Source organism: Falco punctatus (genome assembly GCF_963210335.1).
Source record: "Falco punctatus genome assembly, chromosome: Z".
Lineage (NCBI taxonomy): Eukaryota > Metazoa > Chordata > Aves > Falconiformes > Falconidae > Falco > Falco punctatus.
Window position 1 is genome coordinate 40,644,892 of NC_137586.1, and position 22,204 is coordinate 40,667,095.

General features: G+C 38.7%; 1 protein-coding gene across 3 annotated transcripts in view; it reads left to right on the forward strand.

The window, feature by feature from the left end:
• APBA1 (amyloid beta precursor protein binding family A member 1) overlaps positions 1-22,204 on the forward strand; it is a 110,083-nt gene that overhangs the window by 70,865 nt on the left and 17,014 nt on the right. For all 3 annotated transcript variants that reach the window (XM_080371694.1, XM_080371693.1, XM_080371692.1), the window contains 3 exons: positions 9,423-9,524; positions 12,598-12,637; positions 16,969-17,114. In XM_080371694.1, the coding sequence (XP_080227820.1) occupies positions 9,423-9,524; positions 12,598-12,637; positions 16,969-17,114 (288 nt within the window). The remainder of the gene's footprint in view (positions 1-9,422; positions 9,525-12,597; positions 12,638-16,968; positions 17,115-22,204) is intronic.

Below are 22,204 nucleotides of genomic sequence, written 5' to 3' on the forward strand. Positions count from 1 at the left end.
CTCAGTTTGTGGTTGCAGCTGCCTGTATGATAGTCTTTACTTGAAGTTTTATGGGTTTTCTGCATTTCTAATAAAATAAACTCATAAACAACTGTTAACTACATTACGTTTTTGCCTGATATGAAAAGAGCTGGTAAGCTAAATTTGCTGGCCAAAAATAGTATATCATATGGACCCATGCTATTACTTCAAGGATAAGGGCACTGCAAACATCTGCTCCATCCTCTAAACTGCTGTGGAATTTTTTTTATGACCTTTAGTTTTTTGGAAGAACACTGAAAATAGAACATTTTATCTGTTGTTTGGTGTTTGAAACTGAATTATTGTTACATTCTATAAATTCATCAGAACTATCCAAAACACCTCAGCCTCTGCAAAGGGAATTCAGATGGTGAAAAAAGATCATATGCCATGTGGATCTATGACAGGCTTCTGATTTCTTTGCCTTCAAGGCAATGAAGGCTGGTATTCTACAGACAGGAAGAGATTTTTGGAACATGGTATTTGAGTTTCTCAAAAACCATGCAAGCTGACTGATACATGCAGCTTCCAGATTTTATTTTTCCTGGAAAACTGTTGGAAACACACAGTGATGAGTGTGTTTGGGTTGGGATTTTTTACTTCATAGTTTAATTGATTTTTTTTCTTTTTTAATTATTTCTGTTACAGAGTTGATTAGCAGTCACATAAAGGGCTAAAGCAATCTTCCAGATAGTTCTATATGGGAGAGCAATTATTTTTAACTTAACTTCTTTACAAATTTCCAAAAGCTGTAATTATTTCTCTCCCATTTTTCAGGTAGATTTAGCTGTACATTTTGTTTACCATATTGTCTGTGTTTGTAAGTGCTGTCTTTGTCTGGGAAGATCAAAGAACTTCCTGTTGCTTCCTGATTGTCTGATTGTAAATGGTCTCAGTGACATTAGGTTGGGGATCCTGAGAGTACTGAGTCCTTCCTGAAGGTGCTCCAGCTGCTCTCCAAACTCTTGCTGCACCTTCCTGAATTCAGTTGCCTAAGGTATGCTGGTAGGATTCAGCCTGGTATGTTCATATAGTAAAAAGAACAGGTGTTTCTGTTGGTTGGTATCTACATTAAGTATTGAAATACACAGAGGTTTCTGTTTTGCACCAAAAGTTGATTTCTCATTCCATATTTCTCATAGCCTGTCAGATGAGAACCTGACTGAGATTTTCAGCCCTGGCTGTAATCAAAACCGTGACGTATAATGACAGTTAATATAGCTCACTGCAAAGATAAACAATGGTTGCAGATGGGCAGACAGTCTGTGTTCGTGGAAGGAAGGAAGTCAAGTGTATAGTTTAGAAGATCTTTAGCAGATTGAGGGGAATACATGCTGTAGAAGAAGGGACTTGGGACTGGGTAGGAATTCTGTTTTTCACTAAAGGTGAGGTATGTATTTGCTTTACTGGATTCTTTAATTCAGATACCAACTCATGAACAGTCTAAGCAGTCTGCTTTCTTTAACAAAGCATTTGTAGAACCGCTTAGCAGTAAACTGGGCTAAATTAGGTTGTGTTGACCGAGTGACCATGAGTGATAAATTGTAATAAATATATAGTTTAAGTTCATTCATCTAAATGTAGATTTTTCTTCTGTCTCCCTTGAGAAAGGAACAGGATCTCAGACAGGAGCTTCTCAGTTGTAAATGCCAGAGATGTTATTAAGTCTGATGTGTAACATTGGACTTGAAATAAGAAAGAATTACATAAGGCAGACACCCTTTTCTTCCCCCAAAAGTATCAAGAGGCTACAGATAAGTGATGCAAATTGGGTGCTTTTATTACCTTCAGTTATTCTGCAGGTCTACGTTGAAAATGGTCCCCACATTGTTTTTTAACAAAACAATTTTGCTTTTAGAGATAGGACTTAACTTGAAAATATTTGTAATCATTTTGTGTTGTTAACCATATCATACTGAAAGTGGTAAGACATTTTTAGATACAAATAGCAGTCACTTTTTATTTAGCTAGGAGTTCTCCACAAGAGAACAATGAAGCCAGGGAATCAGAAGAATGATTTGCAGTTCACACATCAATACAACAACCTCTTTTGCCTATTTTCACAAGAAAGCAGCTGTTGCTTCTCAGTGCTGGGCATTTGGATGATACATTCACAGCAGAATGTTTGATAAGAGTACCAGTTGGAAGTGTCCAGAGACTATTTTGTGAAGCTAACAATCCAAAAGTGTTCAGCTGGCCTGCAGCTGGGTATGGTTTGGGACTGTTAGAAAAGACATGCAACGACTGTGATGGTAAGAAAGCTACAGGTCACTGTATCTGTTTGTTTTCAGGTTTATTCACACTTTATCTACAAGGAATTTCAGTCATTCCTATGTATTTCTTCTCAAAAGAAATATTTGATAGGTATATGAAAAAAAAAAATTGGTCATAGCCCATGAACAATTTTACTCTAACAAACTCTAGTAGTTTTGTGATGTAGGAGGCGGGTGGCAGAGTTCTGTGAATAAATAAATAGTGTACCAAAGTACCTGCTTAATATTTAACAATGGAGAGTATTTGCTGTCATGTGCCTTGTGCACCCTGATTTAGTGATGCATGCTTTCACGTGAATAAGAGAAGGTCTGGACATTTAGTTTGTGGAGAAGGTGTTGTATTTATGTTTTTGGTAAAAGCTGAAAAATTCTCCCAGTGTCCTTTGAATAAATGCAGTAAGATTTTATGAGGTTTGCCACACATACAAGAGAAGAACAATTGACATAAATTTCTGAAATATTCTGGTGTGTTAGCTGTATGGAAGGTCTAAAAAAACATTTTTAAAATGTCATAAAACTTTGAGAGTAGTGGCTTGCTTAGTTGTGGAAGTACAGAGACCTGTTGAGAAGAGTCCTGAAAGTCACAAAAGCTAAAGTAGGTTGGTTTTTTTTTGGTTGAGCTTTAAAGAACAATTCTGTCCTTTTGTTTCCAGAAGAGAGAAGCTGGCTGCCTGCTTCACTTCTGCCATAATCAGGAGAAAATTTGGAAGGAGAAATTCTCCATTTCAGAACTAAGCACCATGATCTTTTTCTGAGGTCCGTTCAATTATCCATGGGGTTATAGATCTGAAGCCATGTTTTGGGGGCCTGCAAGGCATGGTGTGTTGCTGCGTGCCCAGACTTTGGTTTTGCAAACCCCCCTCATCAGTGTTTACAGTCTCAGTTCCTCTGCAGACACTTGAGATGGTGTGGTTAGAATAAACTCAATATATAAAGTAAAAACCATATGCATGGGTGGTTTAGATTTGTGAAGGAGAAATTCAGAGCTGAAGACAACCCTCTCAGGCAGAACAGAGCTGAGCTGCATTGTTTTGCTTCTCTGTTCTTTCTGGTTACGTAAGTTTTATTTCAACCTTTGAGTTCTCAGTTGCAAGATTTTCTCAATTCTGATAACTCCAGAAGTGAAGTGTTTTCATGGACATGAATTTGCTTCACTTTTTCCACAGCAGAAGTAATGTATTATTAACAAGACAGTAGAGAAGTCTGTTTTAAATAATTGAGCAGGTTTCAGTAATAGGTGAACTAAGGGGGAAGAAAGACAAAGAAAATACATGAAATAAAGATGAGTTTATATTGATGAGATATTGTTTTCTTTTTCTGGGCAGACCTTTTAAAACTGTTGGCAGAGCACACAGAATACAGGTCAACTTTCCATCATCGATGCAAGATCACAGTGTTAAAATTATACAGAAAAAAATTCCCCCCAAAAACCAAACCAAAAATCATATTTAAAAAAACGAAACAAACAAAAACCCCAACCAACCAGAAAAAAACCCACTCATTTTAATATCCAGGGCAGAAAGCTTGATGCTGATTCATCAATCACACAGAAGAAAGCTTAAATTTATCAATTTGTCTTACTTGAAAACAAACACTTCCCAGATGAGTTATGGGTTTCTAAATTGCAGTGAGCACTGTATACATAACCCCTTGAATATTTTTTGATTTATTATTGTTTTTAATTATTGAAAGATGAAAGCAATTCCAAGTGGTTTTTGTGATGTTGAAATCTAGTTTTTTACAGTTAAAGTCTTTTGAAGACACAGGAAGCATCCACACTGGTTTTTTTAGACTGACACCTGAAGCTGCATTCAAACTACATGTTCAAGTGAAAGTGCAGTTTTCCAGAAAGGAGAGAGAGAAACAGCCAGCACTGAATGGGCTTCCCAGAGCCCTGCTGTGCTGACAGCCCTCTATCCAGTGCACGTGCTGCTGGACAGACCCTACCCCCATAGCATCTGTGTGTGATCTAATGGGCAGTCAGAGCCCATACAGCCTAAGATTTTATTCAAAGAGAAGTTACCAGCTAAACAAAGTGTGACTGTGGTACCACATGGTTACTGCTACTGACTCATGTGGCCAAGAGACTCTGAAATGGGCAAAAAGAAAGGATCATCTTGCCCTAAGAGGCTCAGTTATGTTTATTGTTTGCCCACTTGGACTTGTTGGTGTCAGGTCTAAATCTCTGTGTATTGTTAGGTATGTTTTTATTTTGTATTTCAGACTTAGTAATATAAGAGTAACAGACGGGGCTCTTGCTTCAAAGACTTTGGCAGAGGTGCACAGTTATTGCTTAGGTCAAAATTCGTATTTTTGTGACTTCAGTGAATTTTACTGAAGAATTAGCAACTTTGTGGTATGCAGACACTCATGGACAGTGTGCTTGTTTTAAAAAAAGCTAGTTTATTCAGAGCTTTTGAGTTGTGTAGCATGTGTGGACAGTCAGGTCTCTTAAGTGGGATTGCCAGTCATTGTCCAGATGATGGCAAAGTGGCAGGAGGCTCCATCCATGCTTGCAGGGCATCGTCAGCTGGATCAGGGGAGATTCCCCAAACTATGACTGCCCAAACTGCATTTGTTCTCAAGTCTTACAGTTGGTCTGTGATCCTACATGTCCACTCTAGCATGTGTGATCCATGGCTATAGTGTACCTTAAGCTACATATAAAACACTTTCTAAGTTAACTGTGTACACAAGACTGTCACACATGACCTTATTTACCTGCATCTGTAGGAATAGTTTCTGTCTGGTCATTTTTGCAGCAGAAACTGCATGGGGGAGCTGTTGGGTCAGGCATAGTCCCTACTCAGGATGGTAGTTTGCGCCCTGAAGCAATGAATTGTGCCTCTCACTTGGCATGTGCACAGGAGGAGCCTGCAGGGGAGTCTCTGAGGCTGCCTGAAATTCCTGTACGGAGAGGTCTTATAGCAATTAGTCAAATAACGTTTTTCTGAAGTGAGCAGTTTAGTCATTTACCTTGTTTCAGGTCAACTCATATCATCTGTGCACAAACTGGCAGGGAGCAGGTGCTGGACCACTCAGCAAACTGAAGGGTAAGTGCACTGGTTGTGTGCAGTGACAGTTACACCACAATTACAATTACACCACAGCTACATTACGAACTTAAGTTTTCATCTTGATGTCACAGTTATAAATAAAATTGCATAGACTGTGCCACAGTATGCATGTACATGTACAATAGTTGTAAGTCAGTTTTATTCTTTCAAACCCTCAGTTTTTAACATTATAGATAAAACAAATTTAAATGAAGATGGCCAATAATGATGAATAGTTACACTGTAAGGAAATTTAGCTTTCAGTTCCATTCTTTATGGGTACTTTATGCTGTCTGAAAGCTGTGAACATATGTTGATGGTCTCAGTCTAGATTTTAGTGAATAGAATTTGAACTGTTCAAATAACAGTAGATATTCTGCCACAACATAGCTGTGCTAAAACCTGAGATTTATTGCCGTATTTGTGCTGTATTGCGTGGTGTTTGTGAAATTAGGCATCTGACTATATTTGCATGTTGGGCAAAAGTTCATAGTGCTTTGACCTTTACCTAATGTGTATGGGTACCACTCAGAAGACTGTTTATCACTAAAACCAAATAAACCTAAAAGCCTTGCTTTATCCAGTTGTCTCCTCTGAACTAATGTACAAGACCATACTTGCCATTCCTCTGCCAAATAATATCGTATCAGTAATGGCCTTTTTTTTAAGTGAACCTTGCATTGGTGAAGTCTTTATTGATTTCATCCCTTTTGTCCCAGCTTTGTATGTGATAATGTGACCCACTAGGTTACTCTTTTCAGATAAGTTGCTGCTGAAAGCAGATAACAAAAGCTTTTATGAAGCAAGACCAGGTGGTTGCATTTGAAGGTGTTTCAGTGTAGGTTGTGTTTGTCCTCATGAGCTATTCAGTAGCCAGCTAGACTCACCTGGACAGGTTAGATGCAAAACAATCCTCTCCTGTTACAAGTTCTGTTACTAAATCCCTCTGCAGAATAGCAAGGAAGGTTTCTTAGGTGGAGTGGGTTGCATGTTAGTTAGAGTCAAACAACGCCAAAATTGAGATGGAGAATTTTTGGATGTACCAGTTTGAGTATCGTAAAAAAAATGTAAGTAGACATTCAAGAGGAGAAATGAGGTAACTAGTACTTTTTTATTGCTGCACTTCTGCTGATGGACCTCTCTACATAGTAACAGTATGCTTCACACAAACCTACTATGTTTGCTCTGACAGCATTTTTCTTAGGCTTGTAAAACTTGTTTTATTAGCAGATAACGAAACAGTCACTAAGCATTTATTTCAGACTTCAGTTGTAGTGTTTTGAGCAGCTATGCAAATTGTCTATCCACTATGATGTACCAAAATATTTCTTGTTATCGCTGTGACTGCATTCTTTCCTTATGCATTGTATATGGTACCTCTAAAACTGCATTTTGATGCAGAAGAGAACTGAGTGTTTTTTCTTCAAAGGCTGAACTTTTTTATACAAATGTTTTTGGGGACAGCTGTCATGTCCTGTCATGTAGCAAACTTTGTAGGATGTTTGATGCTTGGGTTTGGTAGTTTTGGTTTTGGGGTTTTTTTTCCCAGAAAAATCTGAGCAGACATTCAAACAGAGCACATGGAAAGCTGTGTGATCATTTTGATGGTTGCTTAATTCTGATACTTCATAGATGAAAACAGCTGAGTACAGGTATTCACAGTGCTGCTGGAGTAACTGTTAATAAATTTAAATGGTGCAAAATTTCTTAATGCCAGCAACCAACTGGTTTAAGTGAAATCATTTATTGTTACCACTTTAGTGTGTGAATGTCAGAGCTTTCAGGCATTTTAAAGAACTTTTTTTGTGTGTGGAAATGTTGGTGCTAAAATATGATATGTTTTACTTTGTTTCTTTGTTTAGTATTTAAAGCTTAATCCTACAATATCCTGATGTCTTTATTAGGTTGATAGTATTGTGTACCTTTTATATTTAATCCTAACACAAAAATACTATGTAACTATTGGAAATGCGAGTACTATGAGGACACTTCCTAAGTAACTAGAAGTTATCATTTGTGCGTTTGAGTCACTGTGGCGCTGTAATTTTGGTAATTACACAGCAGGTCAGGGGGAGCGTGTATCTCTCCTACAGCTCCTGTGTGAATGACTGTGCAAGCACATGCCAGCATTCTAGGGACCGTTTCACAGCTGCATCTCCTTTTTGCCCTGCAGTTGTAATTCAAAACAGGGAGATACAAGGGCTGCTCTTCTACCCAGGAGACACCTGTATAAGGAATTACCTCTTAACTCTTTGGAAGTAATTATAATATTTAGTAATTATCCAATACAGACCTTTTAAAGGAATGAAGGTAAAGAGAAATAGGAGAAGGAATTTTATTTTCTTGTTTTGTTCTATATCTGTGAAGCTAAGCTTGTAAAACTTAGATTTTATTTTCCACACTATTTCATAGAACTCAAATGTTTCAGCTGGAGCAGAGGGAACTCCTAGACTGGAGCTGCTGCCAGCTGAGAGCACTGGAAGTGTAGCCATTTTCTGGTATGGCTCACTGGTTTAGAGAAAAGCCATGCCATGTGATTGTTTATGAAACCAGAAGAATAGTATTAGATTTTTCTGCCATCAGTGATGAACTGCTGAGCTGGCAAAGCTAGGACCAAACTCCTTATGTCAAAGGAGAGTGCAGAATGCCAGGGCTGCTGGGCAAAACGCCCAGCTTGCATAGCTAAATGCTAAACCTTTCTTTGAGGATTCACATTTTGGCATATGCACTGACATGTTTTGCAGGTATCTCCTTAAGATCTGCCTTTAAAAATACCTGCTGGGTTGAAGTTTGTACTTTCTTTCATTTTGGTCGCCTTCATTAATTTCACACTCTGTGTTCTGTCATACCCCTGTACCACTCCTCCCTGCTCTAGACTTCAGATACCTTGCTACAGCTTTTTGGTGTTGCCAGCATTCATTAGGAATTGTCTATGATTAGAATATCCTTTCCCAAAGCATTCTTTTTCTTTATCAAGATACTTGCTGACTTACCACGTAGATCTAGTCCACGATACTGCTTTTCTATGCTGTTCCCTTTGTTCCTCTGCTATGACATTCTTGATGATCATGAATGACTAGTACATGATTGGAAAGACAGTTTCTCCACTGAATTATTTATGGTGAAAGGAGAAGAATGAGGAAATCTGATCTAGAGAGCACAAGTATAGTACTGAGATCATAGCATGGACTGTGAAATACTTTCCAAGTTTGCGCTGTATCTAGGTCGAGGAGCCATAGTCCTTGATTACACTGGTATTGAATATTCCTTGGATACATCAGTATTACTCTGTATGATTTGTAAGTGTTGTTTTTTAAGATGATGGAATAACATTTATGGACAACCACTGCAGCTTACCTCTGCTGAGGTTAGATTAGTTTAGCACTTCAGGTTAATTATATCCAAGAGCATATGTGTTTATGGGGAAATTGCAGTCTTTTCTTCACTCTCCTCGACGACTAAATAATTTTTAGCTGAATTGGTTGTGTTCTGGTCATGGTCAATTCACCTGTCTCCCCTCACAGCTTACTTATTAGTGACTTTATATTTTCTTTCCTAGAATGAGTTTAGGATGAAGTCAGCCTTCAGTAAGCACACAGTCATTTCCCTGCATGCAGTAGGCAAGTACTTGTGCAACTGAAGTCCTGTAACTGCAGCTTAGTTGAATGGTGACAGTAAGTGTAAGTAGTTGGCCCAATACCAATATCAGACAATCCTCAGTTCACCTTGCAAAAATACAGTTTTATGACACACTTTTGGCTGAGTGTTTCTTGTCGCTGAGTACAGCTTTTTATTTTTCCAACTCCTTAACTTTTATGTATTATTGACAAATACAGGTGGTTTTTAGAAGATTCAGCGGTTCTGAGAAAGTCCAATGAGAAACTGAAGTGTGATCATTATGATAAAAAGCAAGGGTTACAACATTAAAAGTGTTTGTTGTGTTGGTTTTGTTTGTTTGTTTTTTTCTTCCCCTCTCATCTCTTATTTCCACTGCCAAGTTAGAGGAAAATATGAAAGAAGAATTTCTACATTGGTCACTCAGATTATTATTTAATTTTCTTGCCGTGTCTAGTCTCCATCTCCAGATTCCTCTTCACCTCGGGGTGCTGAGTCGGCAAGTAGGCAACATCACCAGGATGTCTGCAGTACAGCAGAGGCCTCCACTAATAAAGAGGTAGAGTGAAATTTCTAAAAAACCCACAGTTTTGTTCATGTAAATTTTGCCTTTTTATTTTCCTTTCCCCCTTGTACCTGTGCAATCCCTTCTCTTTTTGCAAAGTTGCGACAAACTTGGAAAGCTGATTTGTAGCTCCTTTCCCTTATGCTTGCCTGGCTGGCTGACTGAATTTCTAACATTTAAGACTGTTTATCATGGCGTTTCTGACTCTGTGTTCAGATGCCACTATATTTAACAGGCTGGGAAGCATAGATTTAGCAAACAGCCAATATCACCTCTGTATTAGAGGCAAAAGAAAGAAGCCCTTTGCTTTTTTCCATGCAGAATGTCTTCCTGCAAAGAAAAGAATGTTTCTCAGCCAGATGAAAAATCTTGCTTAAATGAACTCAGGTGGTATTATATGCTGCTTAATATTTTGTCATTGTAGAAACTGACCTGCCAGTGATTCACAGTCAGAATTCAGGTCCTGACTCCAGGCTCCTCAAAATACAGTTAAATACTTGTCCCCTACCCCTCATCTGGCAGGTTTTACACTGCAGTATTTCCACCAACAGGAAATGAGAAGTGTGAGTAGAACTTCTTGCAGTGTGAAAAGAAAATAATTTGTCATAAAAAGTATTTGGATTGGTATAGAATGACTGGCTCTGTAAACAGAAAAATCAGCAAATATTTAGTTTATTTTCTTTTTTAAACTTCAAAAAAATCTAGAAACTCTAGTCTGACAAGATACCATATTGTTACAGATAGCAATGCATGAGTTACTGTCCGCAATGAAAAAAAGTGATCTGCTCTAACTGGCAATAGTGATTAAGTAGAAACACTAATTATTAATCCATTCTTCCCCCCCCCCCGCCATGTTATTGTTAAAGAATAAAAAAGCTTGTAACATGCATGTATTTGTGCTAGTCCATATTTGCATTTAGAAAATAATGAAAGGTTTCAAAAGACTTAAAACACTCATAATTTCTCATGTACTTAAAGCCTTCAACAAGAGATTATGCCATTAAATATTCATCTGCTATATTTGTTAGCTTGTAAAAGCCTTTAGCTTTCTTCAGTACAGATTTGTCACTTCATATATATCCTAACTTTTAGCAGTTTTTAGATATCAATAAACTTACCCAAAGGAAGAAAAGAAACAAGATGCTACTCATTTCAGTTTTTAGAACGTGCTCACACATGGTGTCAGAGGTGGTAAATCAGGTTTCACTGTGGGATGTGTCAGGCAGGCTGTTTGTTTCCCTCAGGTGAGCAGTAATTCCTGCTCTAGCACATCTAATGGAAGAACAACAGTGATAAAGTGGCCTCATAATTTTTGGGAATGACTTCTAGGTCTTTGTAAAACCTTTTTTAAAAATACAGATTTTACAATACTAGGTGGCAATGGGATTAACAAGAGTAATGAAACATTAATGAACTTAATGTTTCATTATTCATGATACGTAAATTAAAAGGTGTAAGTTTCCTCCTGTTGGTAACTTTACCTGTTACTTTACTATTTCTCTGGTCTTTAGACCAGTGGCGATTACAAACAATTGTTGAAGACTGTGTGGGCAGGTGGTCCAGTAAAAACATTTCACCCGAAGAGATCAAAAAGCCACAGTTCTGAAAAGGCATGTCAGTGTCCTCACACCAGCTTAAATGCCTTAATATCAGGAGATTTTGGTTTATTAACATCTTTATTTATGCTAGTACAATCTCTAATGGAGAGCTTTTTCAATTTTGCAGTACACTATAGTCATTTACACAAGGAACAGCAGGTGGTCACAGGCTGTGCAGGATCTGTGTGTCATGCATCTTTTGGTTTTGTTTCACAAGTTTTATTTTATAGCAAGATGAGCATCATTGGTTGAAAAATACTACTTTTAAAATCCGTTTTCTATTTGTTACAATGGAAAAGACTGCTTGGCGTTAGTCAGCTGAACTGTCACATAACTGTGAACTTCCTAGTTCACAATGGAAAACAATGCAGCATATATTTCAGTGTATGTTGTCTGGAAATATGCTGGAAATTGTCTTAAGATATTATGCATTATTCTGATCATACAGAGATTTTTCTTTTAATAAAACTGTATTAAACAGGCATTGGAGGAGTTACTGCTAATACAGTCAGTTGTAGATTCATTAAAGTTTTGTAATCCTTGGGATACCCAGAATTCTTATCTGCAGCACATGTGATATCAGCAAGTATTTCAATATACCTATTGCCATCTGTATATTGCCACACAGAATTTTCTTTGATAAATTTTCCAATGTTGTTTGCATTATTGATTATAACAAAATGATGAGTCTTACTCACTGGAAGTCGTAGCTTTCACATGTTTGGAGTGTTAGTCTTTCACATAAAACTGAAGTCAGAAGTAAGGTCTTACTTTAGACTGTGTATTTACATAGGCAAGTCAGGATTTTTTTTTTGTTTGTTCACTTTTTACATAAGTGAAGCTACCAGATGCGGTTTTGTGCTTGATATGGTGTAACCATACTTGGTGGTGAGATGTTAAGTGAATTCAGTTACTCCACAGAACACAGGTTGCTACCTAACCTGTTAAAATTTAGAAAGCTTTTTGTAAGGCTGTATTAATGTGAGGGATACCTCTAAAACCTGTCCTAATGAATAACAGAATTTGGTTAATGAATAACAATTTTGTTAGTGAATAACTGACCAGGCTGATGCTTTGTCATGAATAATAAAACTATAGCCTTATTTTATGTATTCCTGCAGGTATTTATTTGAGATATGATGTATTCTCTGGCATACCTCTTGATTAGTAAAATTAGAGCACCTATTGGTAGACAGTTAATATACTATTGAACACCAACAAGTAACTGAACACTGGGCCTAGCATGTTGCCTGGAAGGTAAAGACACAAATGGAATACATTGAATTTAAATCTAGTAGGTGCTTAGATTTTGAAAATACTAAATGTAGTAATAAATCTTAACAAGTGGTGATCTTCCTTTGATAATAAATATGACTGATTTACTTTTTCTTTTTTTGTCATGGAGAAATTTTGAATGCGTATTTGTGCATGCTCTGTTCTGTTTGAAATCCTTTTTGTCTTAATTACAGTCCAGAAAAAGCTTGGCTTCATTTCCAACCTATGTTGAAGGTAAGATAATTCTACAGTTTCTAAATGTTTTTTCATATCCCCAAACCTCCAATATTTAAAACATCTAAAATTTTATTTTTATTTGCTGAATAGAAAAACTGCAAGGGTTGGGTGTACTCATTTAGAGTAAATTGTATCCAGTCTGGAACCTGAGCTAATTGTACTGTGCTCTTTTTGTAGTTCAGGAACTTGGAACTTTTATTTTTTTAGTGTTTCATTCATAGTTTCTATGTCAGTTCTGCTGATTTTTTATCAGTATCACTTAAAACACTACTAAATTTTTGTGGTATTTACACAACACATATGAATGTGTGCGGACAAGGAAAACAGTCTAAGCGAGAAGATTCTAGTGCTCTGTTCTGCACTGATTTCAATTGGCAGATTCAGTCCAATCTCAGTTGGATTAATTAGCAAAATTGAATTAATTTGATTAATTGGGAGCCCTGCCAAAGGAAGTCTGCATTGCTTTACAGCTGCTTGTCTTCTAATTAAGTAGTGCTTCCTGTCTTAGAGTGAAGGTTGTGTTTGTACTAGTGCTGAATTTATTCAGAACAATGTGAAAAAGCAAGTTACCTGCTACATGAACTTGTTACCTTTCGTATGAGTCTGCATCCTGTGTATACAGGAAGACTGCATGCTGTAAACCACAGTTATTTCATTATGAGAGCAGCAGCATATTTCATTGTGACAGAAGCAGAAAATTTGAAGTTTCATTTAGTTTTTTGTCCCCTAACAGTGCTTGTTGCATATGCTTGATGGAATGCCAGAAATACAGTTGAGATGATACATCATTTGGACTGTCTTGGAACTCCTTGGATTACTTTACAGTGTGCTGTGTTTAAGCTATTATGTGATAATTCTCTTTAGACTGCAATTAGATCATTTTTTAGTCTTCAGTGTATGAGCTGCATATTTTGGAATCTGTCACTAGAATGTCAATAACATAAACTTCATACATGGTTTTGAAACTAGATGAGCTCTGGAATTTTGCAGCAGTGAAGGATCACTCTAGAACTGAAATTCATCTCCTAGTGGTAGCCCTGTCTATCAAGGACTATCTTAAATAGTCCTTCTCTCCTCAAAAGATAATAATTATAAATTAAAATTTTCTTAGATCTCAATCCAGTGCAAAATTCCTTAAAACCCCAAGTTTTTCCATTTTTATGCACTAGCAGTCCAAGAAAATCTTGCTAGTACTTTCATTCAGGTAATAATTTAATTGTCAGAAGTAGTAAATGGAGGGGATCTTAAAAAAGCAGCGCTGTCTGTGTGTTCACCACTGAAGAAAGTAAAGCATATGCCTTTTTTTGGTTTTAATATGCTTCCTTCTGGGAGTCTTATCTACACTTTTGTCAATTTATATTTATGATTTTAGTGTTTTGATCAGAAATTGTACTATAAAGGGTTTTGTGCCCTTTATAGTGAAGTGATGAAAGCGGTGAAAAGGCCTTGGTATGTAGAATAACGAATAGCAACACTTGAAATGCCATATGGTTTCAGGACTGGAAGAGTGTGCAAATATACAGTACTTCCAGATGCATACATTTCCTTCAGGAAAAAATTCCCATTTTGGGGGGCTTGAAAGTGACTCATTCATTTTGAGAGTTTTCCAGATACATTGTATCTGAACAAATTCTGCACTTCAGAGATGAGCATCTTAAAATTACTAGTCATAAATTTTCATATTTAAAGAAACCATAAAGGAGACGAGCTTGCTGATAAGATTTATATATCTACTTCTGTCTGTGTGTATAGTTTCAGTGTCTCCAGCTCTTTCTTTTACCATTTTAATCTAAATAGTGACTTGCATTTCTTTGGGGCCAAAGTTACCCGTGCTCATTCTCAGGGGCTGTTAATCTCTTCAGTTAGAACAGAATTGGCATTCTGAGTAATGTTAAACTTTAAGCCCCATCGCCATATAGCTCAAGATACCCCTTGAGCTAATAAAAGCTCCCTTCCGATATTGTAGGGTTTTTGCTTTGCTCTTACAGGAAAAAAAGGCAAACTGAAAAAGTTGATTTTTTTGGTGATAGAATATAGACACTTTTACTCTTAGCATTCTCTAATACGATTTGCATTTTTATTTGTCTTGAACATAATTAGGTTAACCAGCCTCCCTTTTGGATCACGACAATTTTAACATGTGGCAAGGTGTTACAATAGAACATGTTTGCATATACATTTTTTAGATACAAATGCCAAATACCAAAAACTTAGGAGATCATAAATGCTGCTTTGTAAGGATTTGCGTATTCAGGTACTGAACACTTCAATACCATCTAACTTCTCACAGAAGTTGTTGGGAATCAGGTCATTCAGAATCTGCAGGACAAAGAGAGTTGTTCTGCCGTTCGGAGAGCCCAAGTTCTGTGTATTTAACAACATTTTTATTTAACTTTGTCCTTTACCTCAATGTCATTGTTGAGACTAACAGTGATGGCATAGAAGTACTTTTCTTAACTGGGCAATCAGTCTTCTTGGTAAGGGGAGACATTTTGTACCTGTAAAGCATTCCTGTGGAGGCTCTACTGCAGGGGTCCTCAAACTACAGCCCACGGGCCAGATACGGCCCCCAGGGTCCTCAATCTGGCCCCCGGTATCTACAGATCCCCCCGCCCCCCCCCCCCCCCCGGGTGCTGGGGGGGGAAACCAAGCAGCCGCAGATGGCTGCCTGCCACTGCATCCGTGCGCCGGCCCCCTGGTTAAAAAGTTTGAGGACCCCTGCTCTAATGCCTGTTGCACTAACTGCAGCTAACGCACAGGTGAGCAAGTGGCTGATGGCTGTTACTAAATTGCACCCTTCCTCTTTCTGTTGTGACTGTCAGTCTTACCATTGCAAGGCTGGTTTTGGTGGGTGAGGAAAAGCTGAGTGACTGTGTCTGTCCCTTTATAACAGGGAAAAGTTACAGAAATTATTTTGCTCAGGGATGATCCCTGCTCACAAAAGAACAAGCTATTATGAGAGATGGGCTAGATTAACAGTTAAGGCTTTTACTGGAGAGACATTGTATTGAGTTTGTGTGGCAAAGATTTGGTAGTGGGTGGGCTACAAGGGTCCCTTCTGTGAGAAGCTGCTAGAACACTCCCCCATGTCTGATGGAGCCAGTGCCAGCCAGCTGCAAGACTGGACCCGCTGTTTGCCAAAGCTGAGCCCATCAGCAACACTGGTAGCAACTCTGTGATAACGTGTTTAAGAAGGGGGAAAAGTTGCTGTGCAACAGTAATTGCAGCTGGAGTGAGGAGCCAGGCTATGGGAGAGAAGCAACTGCAGACACCAAGGTCAGTGCAGACGGAGGGTCAGGAGGGGCTCCAGGTGCCAGAGCAGATCCCCCTGCAGCCCGCGGTGCAGCCCACGGTGAGGCAGGCTGTGCCCCTGCAGCACGTGGAGGTCCATGGTGGAGCAGATCCCCACCTGCAGCCCATGCAGGTCCCCACGCCAGAGCAGGTGGGTGCCCAAAGGAGGCTGTGACCCTGTGGACGGCCCGTGCTGGAGCAGCTCCTGGCAGGGCCTGTGGCCCCATGTGGAGAGGAGCCCGCGCTGGAGCAGGTTTGCTGGCCGGGCTTGTGACCCCACGGGGGACCCACGCTGGAGCAGGCTGGGCCTGAAGGACGGCACCTGTGGGAGGGACCCGCGCTGGGGCGGTTTGTGAAGAAGTGTAGCCCATGGGAAGGACTCATGTTGGAGAAGTTCCTGGAGGACTGTGTCCCATGGGAAGGACCTCACGCTGGAGCAGGGGAGGAGTGTGAGGAGCCCTCCCTGTGAGGAGGAAAAAGCAGCAGAGACAATGTGTGATGAACTGATCACAGTGCCCATTCCCCGTCCCCCTGTGCCACTGGGTGGGGAGGAGGTAGAGAGATGGGGAGTAAAGTTGAGCGTGGGAAGAAGGGAGCGGTGGTGGGAAGGTGTTTTAAGATTTGCTTTTATTTCTTATCAGCCTCCTCTCTTTTGATTGACAGTAAATTAATTCATTTCCCCAAGTTGAGTCTGTTTTGCCCATGGCGGTAATTACTGAGTGATCTCCCTGTCCTCATCTCAACCCATTAGCCTTTCGTTATATTTTCTCTTCCCTGTCCAGCTGAGGAGGGGAGTGATGGAGCGGTTTTGGTGGGCACCTGGTGTCCAGACAGGGTCAACCCACTGCAGATGTTGAGTGCATTTACTTGGCATTTTGTACCTTTGAAAGTACTGGTTGCCTTATGATCATGCTAAACTGTGAAGTATTTCAGAGGAGGATTTGCAGCCATCAGGTTCAGGCTCAACTTGTCAGATTGCTGTTGTTTTGCTGTGGTTCAGCATCATTTTCCACAGCGACTGCTTTCCTGTGTTACAGTTCCTGGCCCTTGTGATCCTGAAGACTTAATCGATGGCATCATTTTTGCTGCCAATTACCTTGGCTCCACTCAACTCCTTTCTGATAAAACTCCCTCCAAGAATGTGAGAATGATGCAGGCTCAGGAAGCTGTCAGCAGAATCAAGGTGAGGAATGGTTCCTGCTCCTTATTATATGGGTGCCTTAAGGTATGAACTTGTTTTTCCATGTGGGGTTATCTGTGGTTTCAGAAAGCTTAAGTTCCTCATCTTTCTTTCTGCAAAATAAATCACGTATTTAGTGATGCTTTTGGAACAACACTGATCAGGAAAATTTACCAGATAATTTTAATTCCCTTTAGTAATACTTCTGCCATGTACTCTAAGCCAGATCTGAAGCCAGATTCAGTGAAGTGGTCTAAGTTATATATTACCAAGTTATATATTACCTGGGTATTGGGGGGAAAACAGGTTTAGGGTATAACCAGTAAGTACTGCAGGTGTTTCTTTCCTTACACTTGATGGAATGGGTACTGTGGTAATGTTTGCAGTTATTTTTGACCCTGTTGTGGGTATTAGTTTCTTCACCACATAATAGCTATGAACTGATTTAAAAAGAAAAAGAAAAGCCTGTGATTGTACCGAGATGTATGGAAAAAAATAATTTGTCCTGGAATCTGGTATGTTTGCTTTGTTTGTTTGGAAAACAGAAGTGCCTACCAATTCTGTACAGGCCGCAACAAGCAATGGGCATGCTGCTGTATTGTAAGTAACAATAATGACATTGTCAACTGAAGTTAAGTACTGCATGGTTGTAGAGTATGCTGCAATATTCCCACTACCCATATGTGACTGGGTGGTATGCACACCGCTTCATCTTCTGCTAATTCAGCTAACCAACACAATCTTATCTGAAAGTCTTCTTTAGTTTAATACTTGTGTGTTCCTCTTTTGTATAGTTTATTTTGGATTCCAACTCAAACTCTGTGTGCAATCGTATAAAAGGGAGAGGAGGAGAGACAGTATGTTATCAGCAAAGCCGATAGCACTGTCTATTAAAGGTTGGCTGATTCTTCCTACTGTTACTATTCCTTCCAATGTTTTCCATGCCAGGTGTTCAGTTCGGTCTGTGAATGAGACTTTCACAGTGAAGCTCTTAGTAGAACCACTGAGATACTTCCAGAAAGTGTAATTTTGCTGATGTCCAAATACGTAATTTCTTGTAACCTTGTCTCTGAAAATCACTAACACTCTAGCATTTTCAAGGCAGGGGTGTAGCCTTCCTGTTACAGATAAGTCGTCTTCTGCCACCTCTGTAGAAGTTTCCACAAACTTAAACAACTGGTGAACCTTTTGAAAAAGAATGATTTATCTGTGTTTATTGGAAACTTTGGATTCAGTGACATTTTTTAAAAGGATTTTTTCACTCAGCTTTCTCAACTCTGGCAGGTCTTGGTGGGTTCTTCCCAAAGCTACAGTGGAGATTTTCCCCTAGAGTCTGCTTCTTTCCTGCTCTGGGTGTGAGTAAGGCTGTGCCTCGCTGTTTAATAGTCCCCATGTGTTCTTTCCTGATGCTGGGCCACATGGTAGAAAAGTTGTCTGATTTGAATGCACAGGAGACTAAAGGTAAGATAGAGAAGGGAGTGAAATACGGGCTTCAGTGAGGCTGGATCTAGGAGGGCCACATCACTGGAGATTGAAAGGAAAGATTAGCAACAGCTGCCGCAGGAAACTGTACCAGGAACTGAACGTGAACCTGGGGGTGGGCTGGAAGTTTGCACCTGGAAGGTGAAACTTGCATGGGAGTACAATATTAGACAGAGATTGAAAGAATGTGTTACAGAAAACAGAACAGAATTGATTCAAAGTGGGCCTGTGAGATGGTGTAGAATCTTTCCCTGATACTAAATGTATTTTTTAGAAATTGTTTAACAAAATAAAGTTCTTTCTGAGGATTCTGTTATGCCTCATCAGTGCTGTGCCGCAAAACGTAAGAAACCTGTTCAGCTCATTTCACTCACAAACCCCATAGTTTATACATCCATACAGATTGTCAGACACATATATTCTTGGTTGTAGTAAATTCATCTCAAGATGGAGGCCCAAGTAATTACATTGTTGACCTGGTAAAACCCTAGCTGGTATGCAGAATTTTCTGAAACTGTATTTCAGAAAATTATTGGCTTACTGCATGGCACACAATACCATTGTACACTTCCTTGACAGTTACTGCTTTTCTGCTTCTAGGTGAAGCTCAGGCAACGTAAATGTACCTCCCTGCACCTTGGGGTTTTTGGTTTATTTGGGTTGGTTTTGACTGGTTTTCTGATTGCCATTAAAGCTAAACCTTGTAAGTGAGACATCCATTATGATGGAGTTCCTGCTGCTAAATTCATCACTGCATAATATGGGTGTTAGCCCAAATGTATAAAATATTGTTCACACAATGACTAAGATACTTGGGTGCTAGTCGTGTTTGTTCACAGTGTGTTAGGTGTTGCATGTGAAACATTTCTCTGTAGTTAAAGAAAACAAAGGTTATGATTTAAGAATGAGTTTTAAAAATTTTTCAGACTTGAAGTTAAGAACATTAAAAAGGGGGAAGAGCTTTGTTTAAAGCCCACTGTGTACACATAGCTTCTCTATGAGTGTGTTCCTTTTGAATTTATTAATCCCTATAATGTTTCCTTTTAGCAGAGCCTTCAGACCACATAGTCATTTAGAATATGAACAGATTTTGAAAACAATTCTCTTTGCTGCTGCTTTAAAGTATCTCTTCAGTTTAGAAGTATGAGGGTTGGGTTGGTTGTTTTTTTTCCTTGGACTTTATCTCTGTGAAAACCAACTAACTTAAAACAGATGCACTGCTTTGAAGATGTTTGTAAAACAGTTATTTCACATTTCCACTAGCCGGTACTTTCAGTAATAGAAAGCGTATATCACCATCTTCAGACTGTAGTCTCGTTTCTTTAGATACCACAGAAAAAAATGCCTTTTCACATTTTGCTTGGAGTAGAGCTATAGTACTTGTAACAATAAAAAAGTTGATGTTCATGGTTACAATTCACAGCTGATCTGTGTTGGTTACATTTCACATCTGAACTAACAATTAACTTTCATTTTTATTTTTCATCAGCAGATTTGAGCTGTGTGGCAGGTTTGAACATCTTTAGATAACAACTGATGTAATTACTGAATGTAATTTAAGGTAGAACCCATGTGTGGGAATAATACGCACATTTTGTTCGCTCAGTATCATCTCGGTGTTCACTGAGTTGCAGTACATTTTTTGTAGAGGTTAAATGGGTTGAGTATCTTTAAGACATCCTGTAGGAAAAGTGGAAGCTTGCTGGTTTTTAACAATTTGTAATTTTGGAAGTTGCTACTAGATACATAGTTAAATTTAATTTACCTGAAATGAAAAGTCTGGACTCTATATTTTTAGAAAAACTGTATTTTATTTAGATTAAGTAGTTTCTGGTTTTTTCTAAAAATTAGAATCTTTTGCTCTGAATTAGCAAAATAACATGGTGATAAAGAGGATTGGATTGATAAAGTGTCTTGCATAGAATTATCCTTTTTTTTTTTTTTTTTTTCCCCATGGACCATGACTACTTTTCATGGCATTTCAGTGTAGTGTTAAATCACTTACTAGAATTGGTTATTCCATGTCATCACCTTAGTTTTATGAAATATTTGAAAATAATTCTTCAAAAAACTGAAATACTACTAAGACCAGATGCTTCCAGTGCAAGAGCAGAATTTTCATTAAATTGAATGATAGTGTGTTTTGATGAATCTCTGATTCTGCTTTGTAAACCACTAGCTCAAGGATTTCCCCCCCCTCCCCCCCCCCCCCCCCTTTTTTATTCTTTTTGGCTGGTGCTTTTCTTCTTTTGTGAGGTCCATCACTCTGTAAAGTTTGGGGAGTGGGGCAAGTTGTCAGAAGGGAAGCTTGGTTTTGGAAACAATTTAAATGCTCTGTCTCCTGAGTTTATCCCCCCCCCCCCCTTGTCCAGTGTATAGCAAGCAGCTGTTAGTCAAGATGATTATGTCATTTCTGACTACCAATTTAAATTAATATTAATCTAATGAAGCGCCTGCAGCATGAGGCAGTTATTTTTTTTTAATTTTTTATTATTGCTTTTTATTAATTGCTTTTGCAGTAGTTTGCAGTCACCGGGCTATCAAATATTTCTTAGTTTCCAAAAGGTGACTAAAAGCTAGTGAGAGAATGTTATTTGTAAATAAGCAGCGAGGTCTGAAGTTTCAGTAGCCGCTTTCAGGTTTGTTTAGACAAAACCTGAGAGATGGAAGTTGTGAGCATCAGTATAAAACATTTGATGTGTCTTGTGATTCAGGCTTTCTGTTTGTTCTTCATGGAAGTAGTTAGCCATGCATCTTTAGGAAGCCTGTGATACTAAGCTTCCTTCCCACTACAAGTACACCTGTTAATTTAATTAGCTAAGAGGCAACAGTCTAAGCTAAGCAGCTTAGACTGTTGGAAGTAAAAGGATATCTGCCAGCCTGGTGAGTATTGTGTTTCTGCAGTAAGCAGGTCTGTAAGTTCAGTTCACCTGGGTTTGAATTAATGATTGCAAGCCTGTAAGAATAATGCTTATTTGTGTTGTTATTGTTGCTATAGTAGTAGCACATGAGGAATCAATTTGTTGCAATGGGTTGATACATGTCTGGATGTAAATCAGTTAAACTACTTGGTGACAAGAAACCTGGATTCAGGTGTTTGTGGAACTGAAGTACATGCTCCACTGCCTTCTTGAAAAAATGTGGTAGTATTAACGTATCTTTGTGCAGGTGTCACAGTAAAACCTGTTGTCTAGATATGCAATGTTAACATTGGTGGGGATGTATTTGCACAGGAGGAGAACTTTGCACAGAATGGAGGTGAAAGTTGACTTGTGTCATTTTGTTTTTCCAGGAAAACAGCGTAGTTTTAGAGAGGTTATTTTCTGAAGACTGTTTAATTATGAGAGCATTAAGAAACGTCAGTCTAAATTCTTTAGATCTGAAAATGTTGGGGTAATAATGGCTAAGATTCTTCTTTCACCTTTTACATTGGTGTTGATTCAAAAGAAGTGGTATCATGGTTAACACTGCTGTAAATGACGGGAAGTGCCATTTTTTGTCCTTAAAAAGAATCCCAAGAAAAAAACTCACAAAACCACCCCCTTGTTTGTTTTGAGTAGCATTTTAAATGGACAAAAAAACCCAAACACTAAAAAGCAACAACAAGAAAA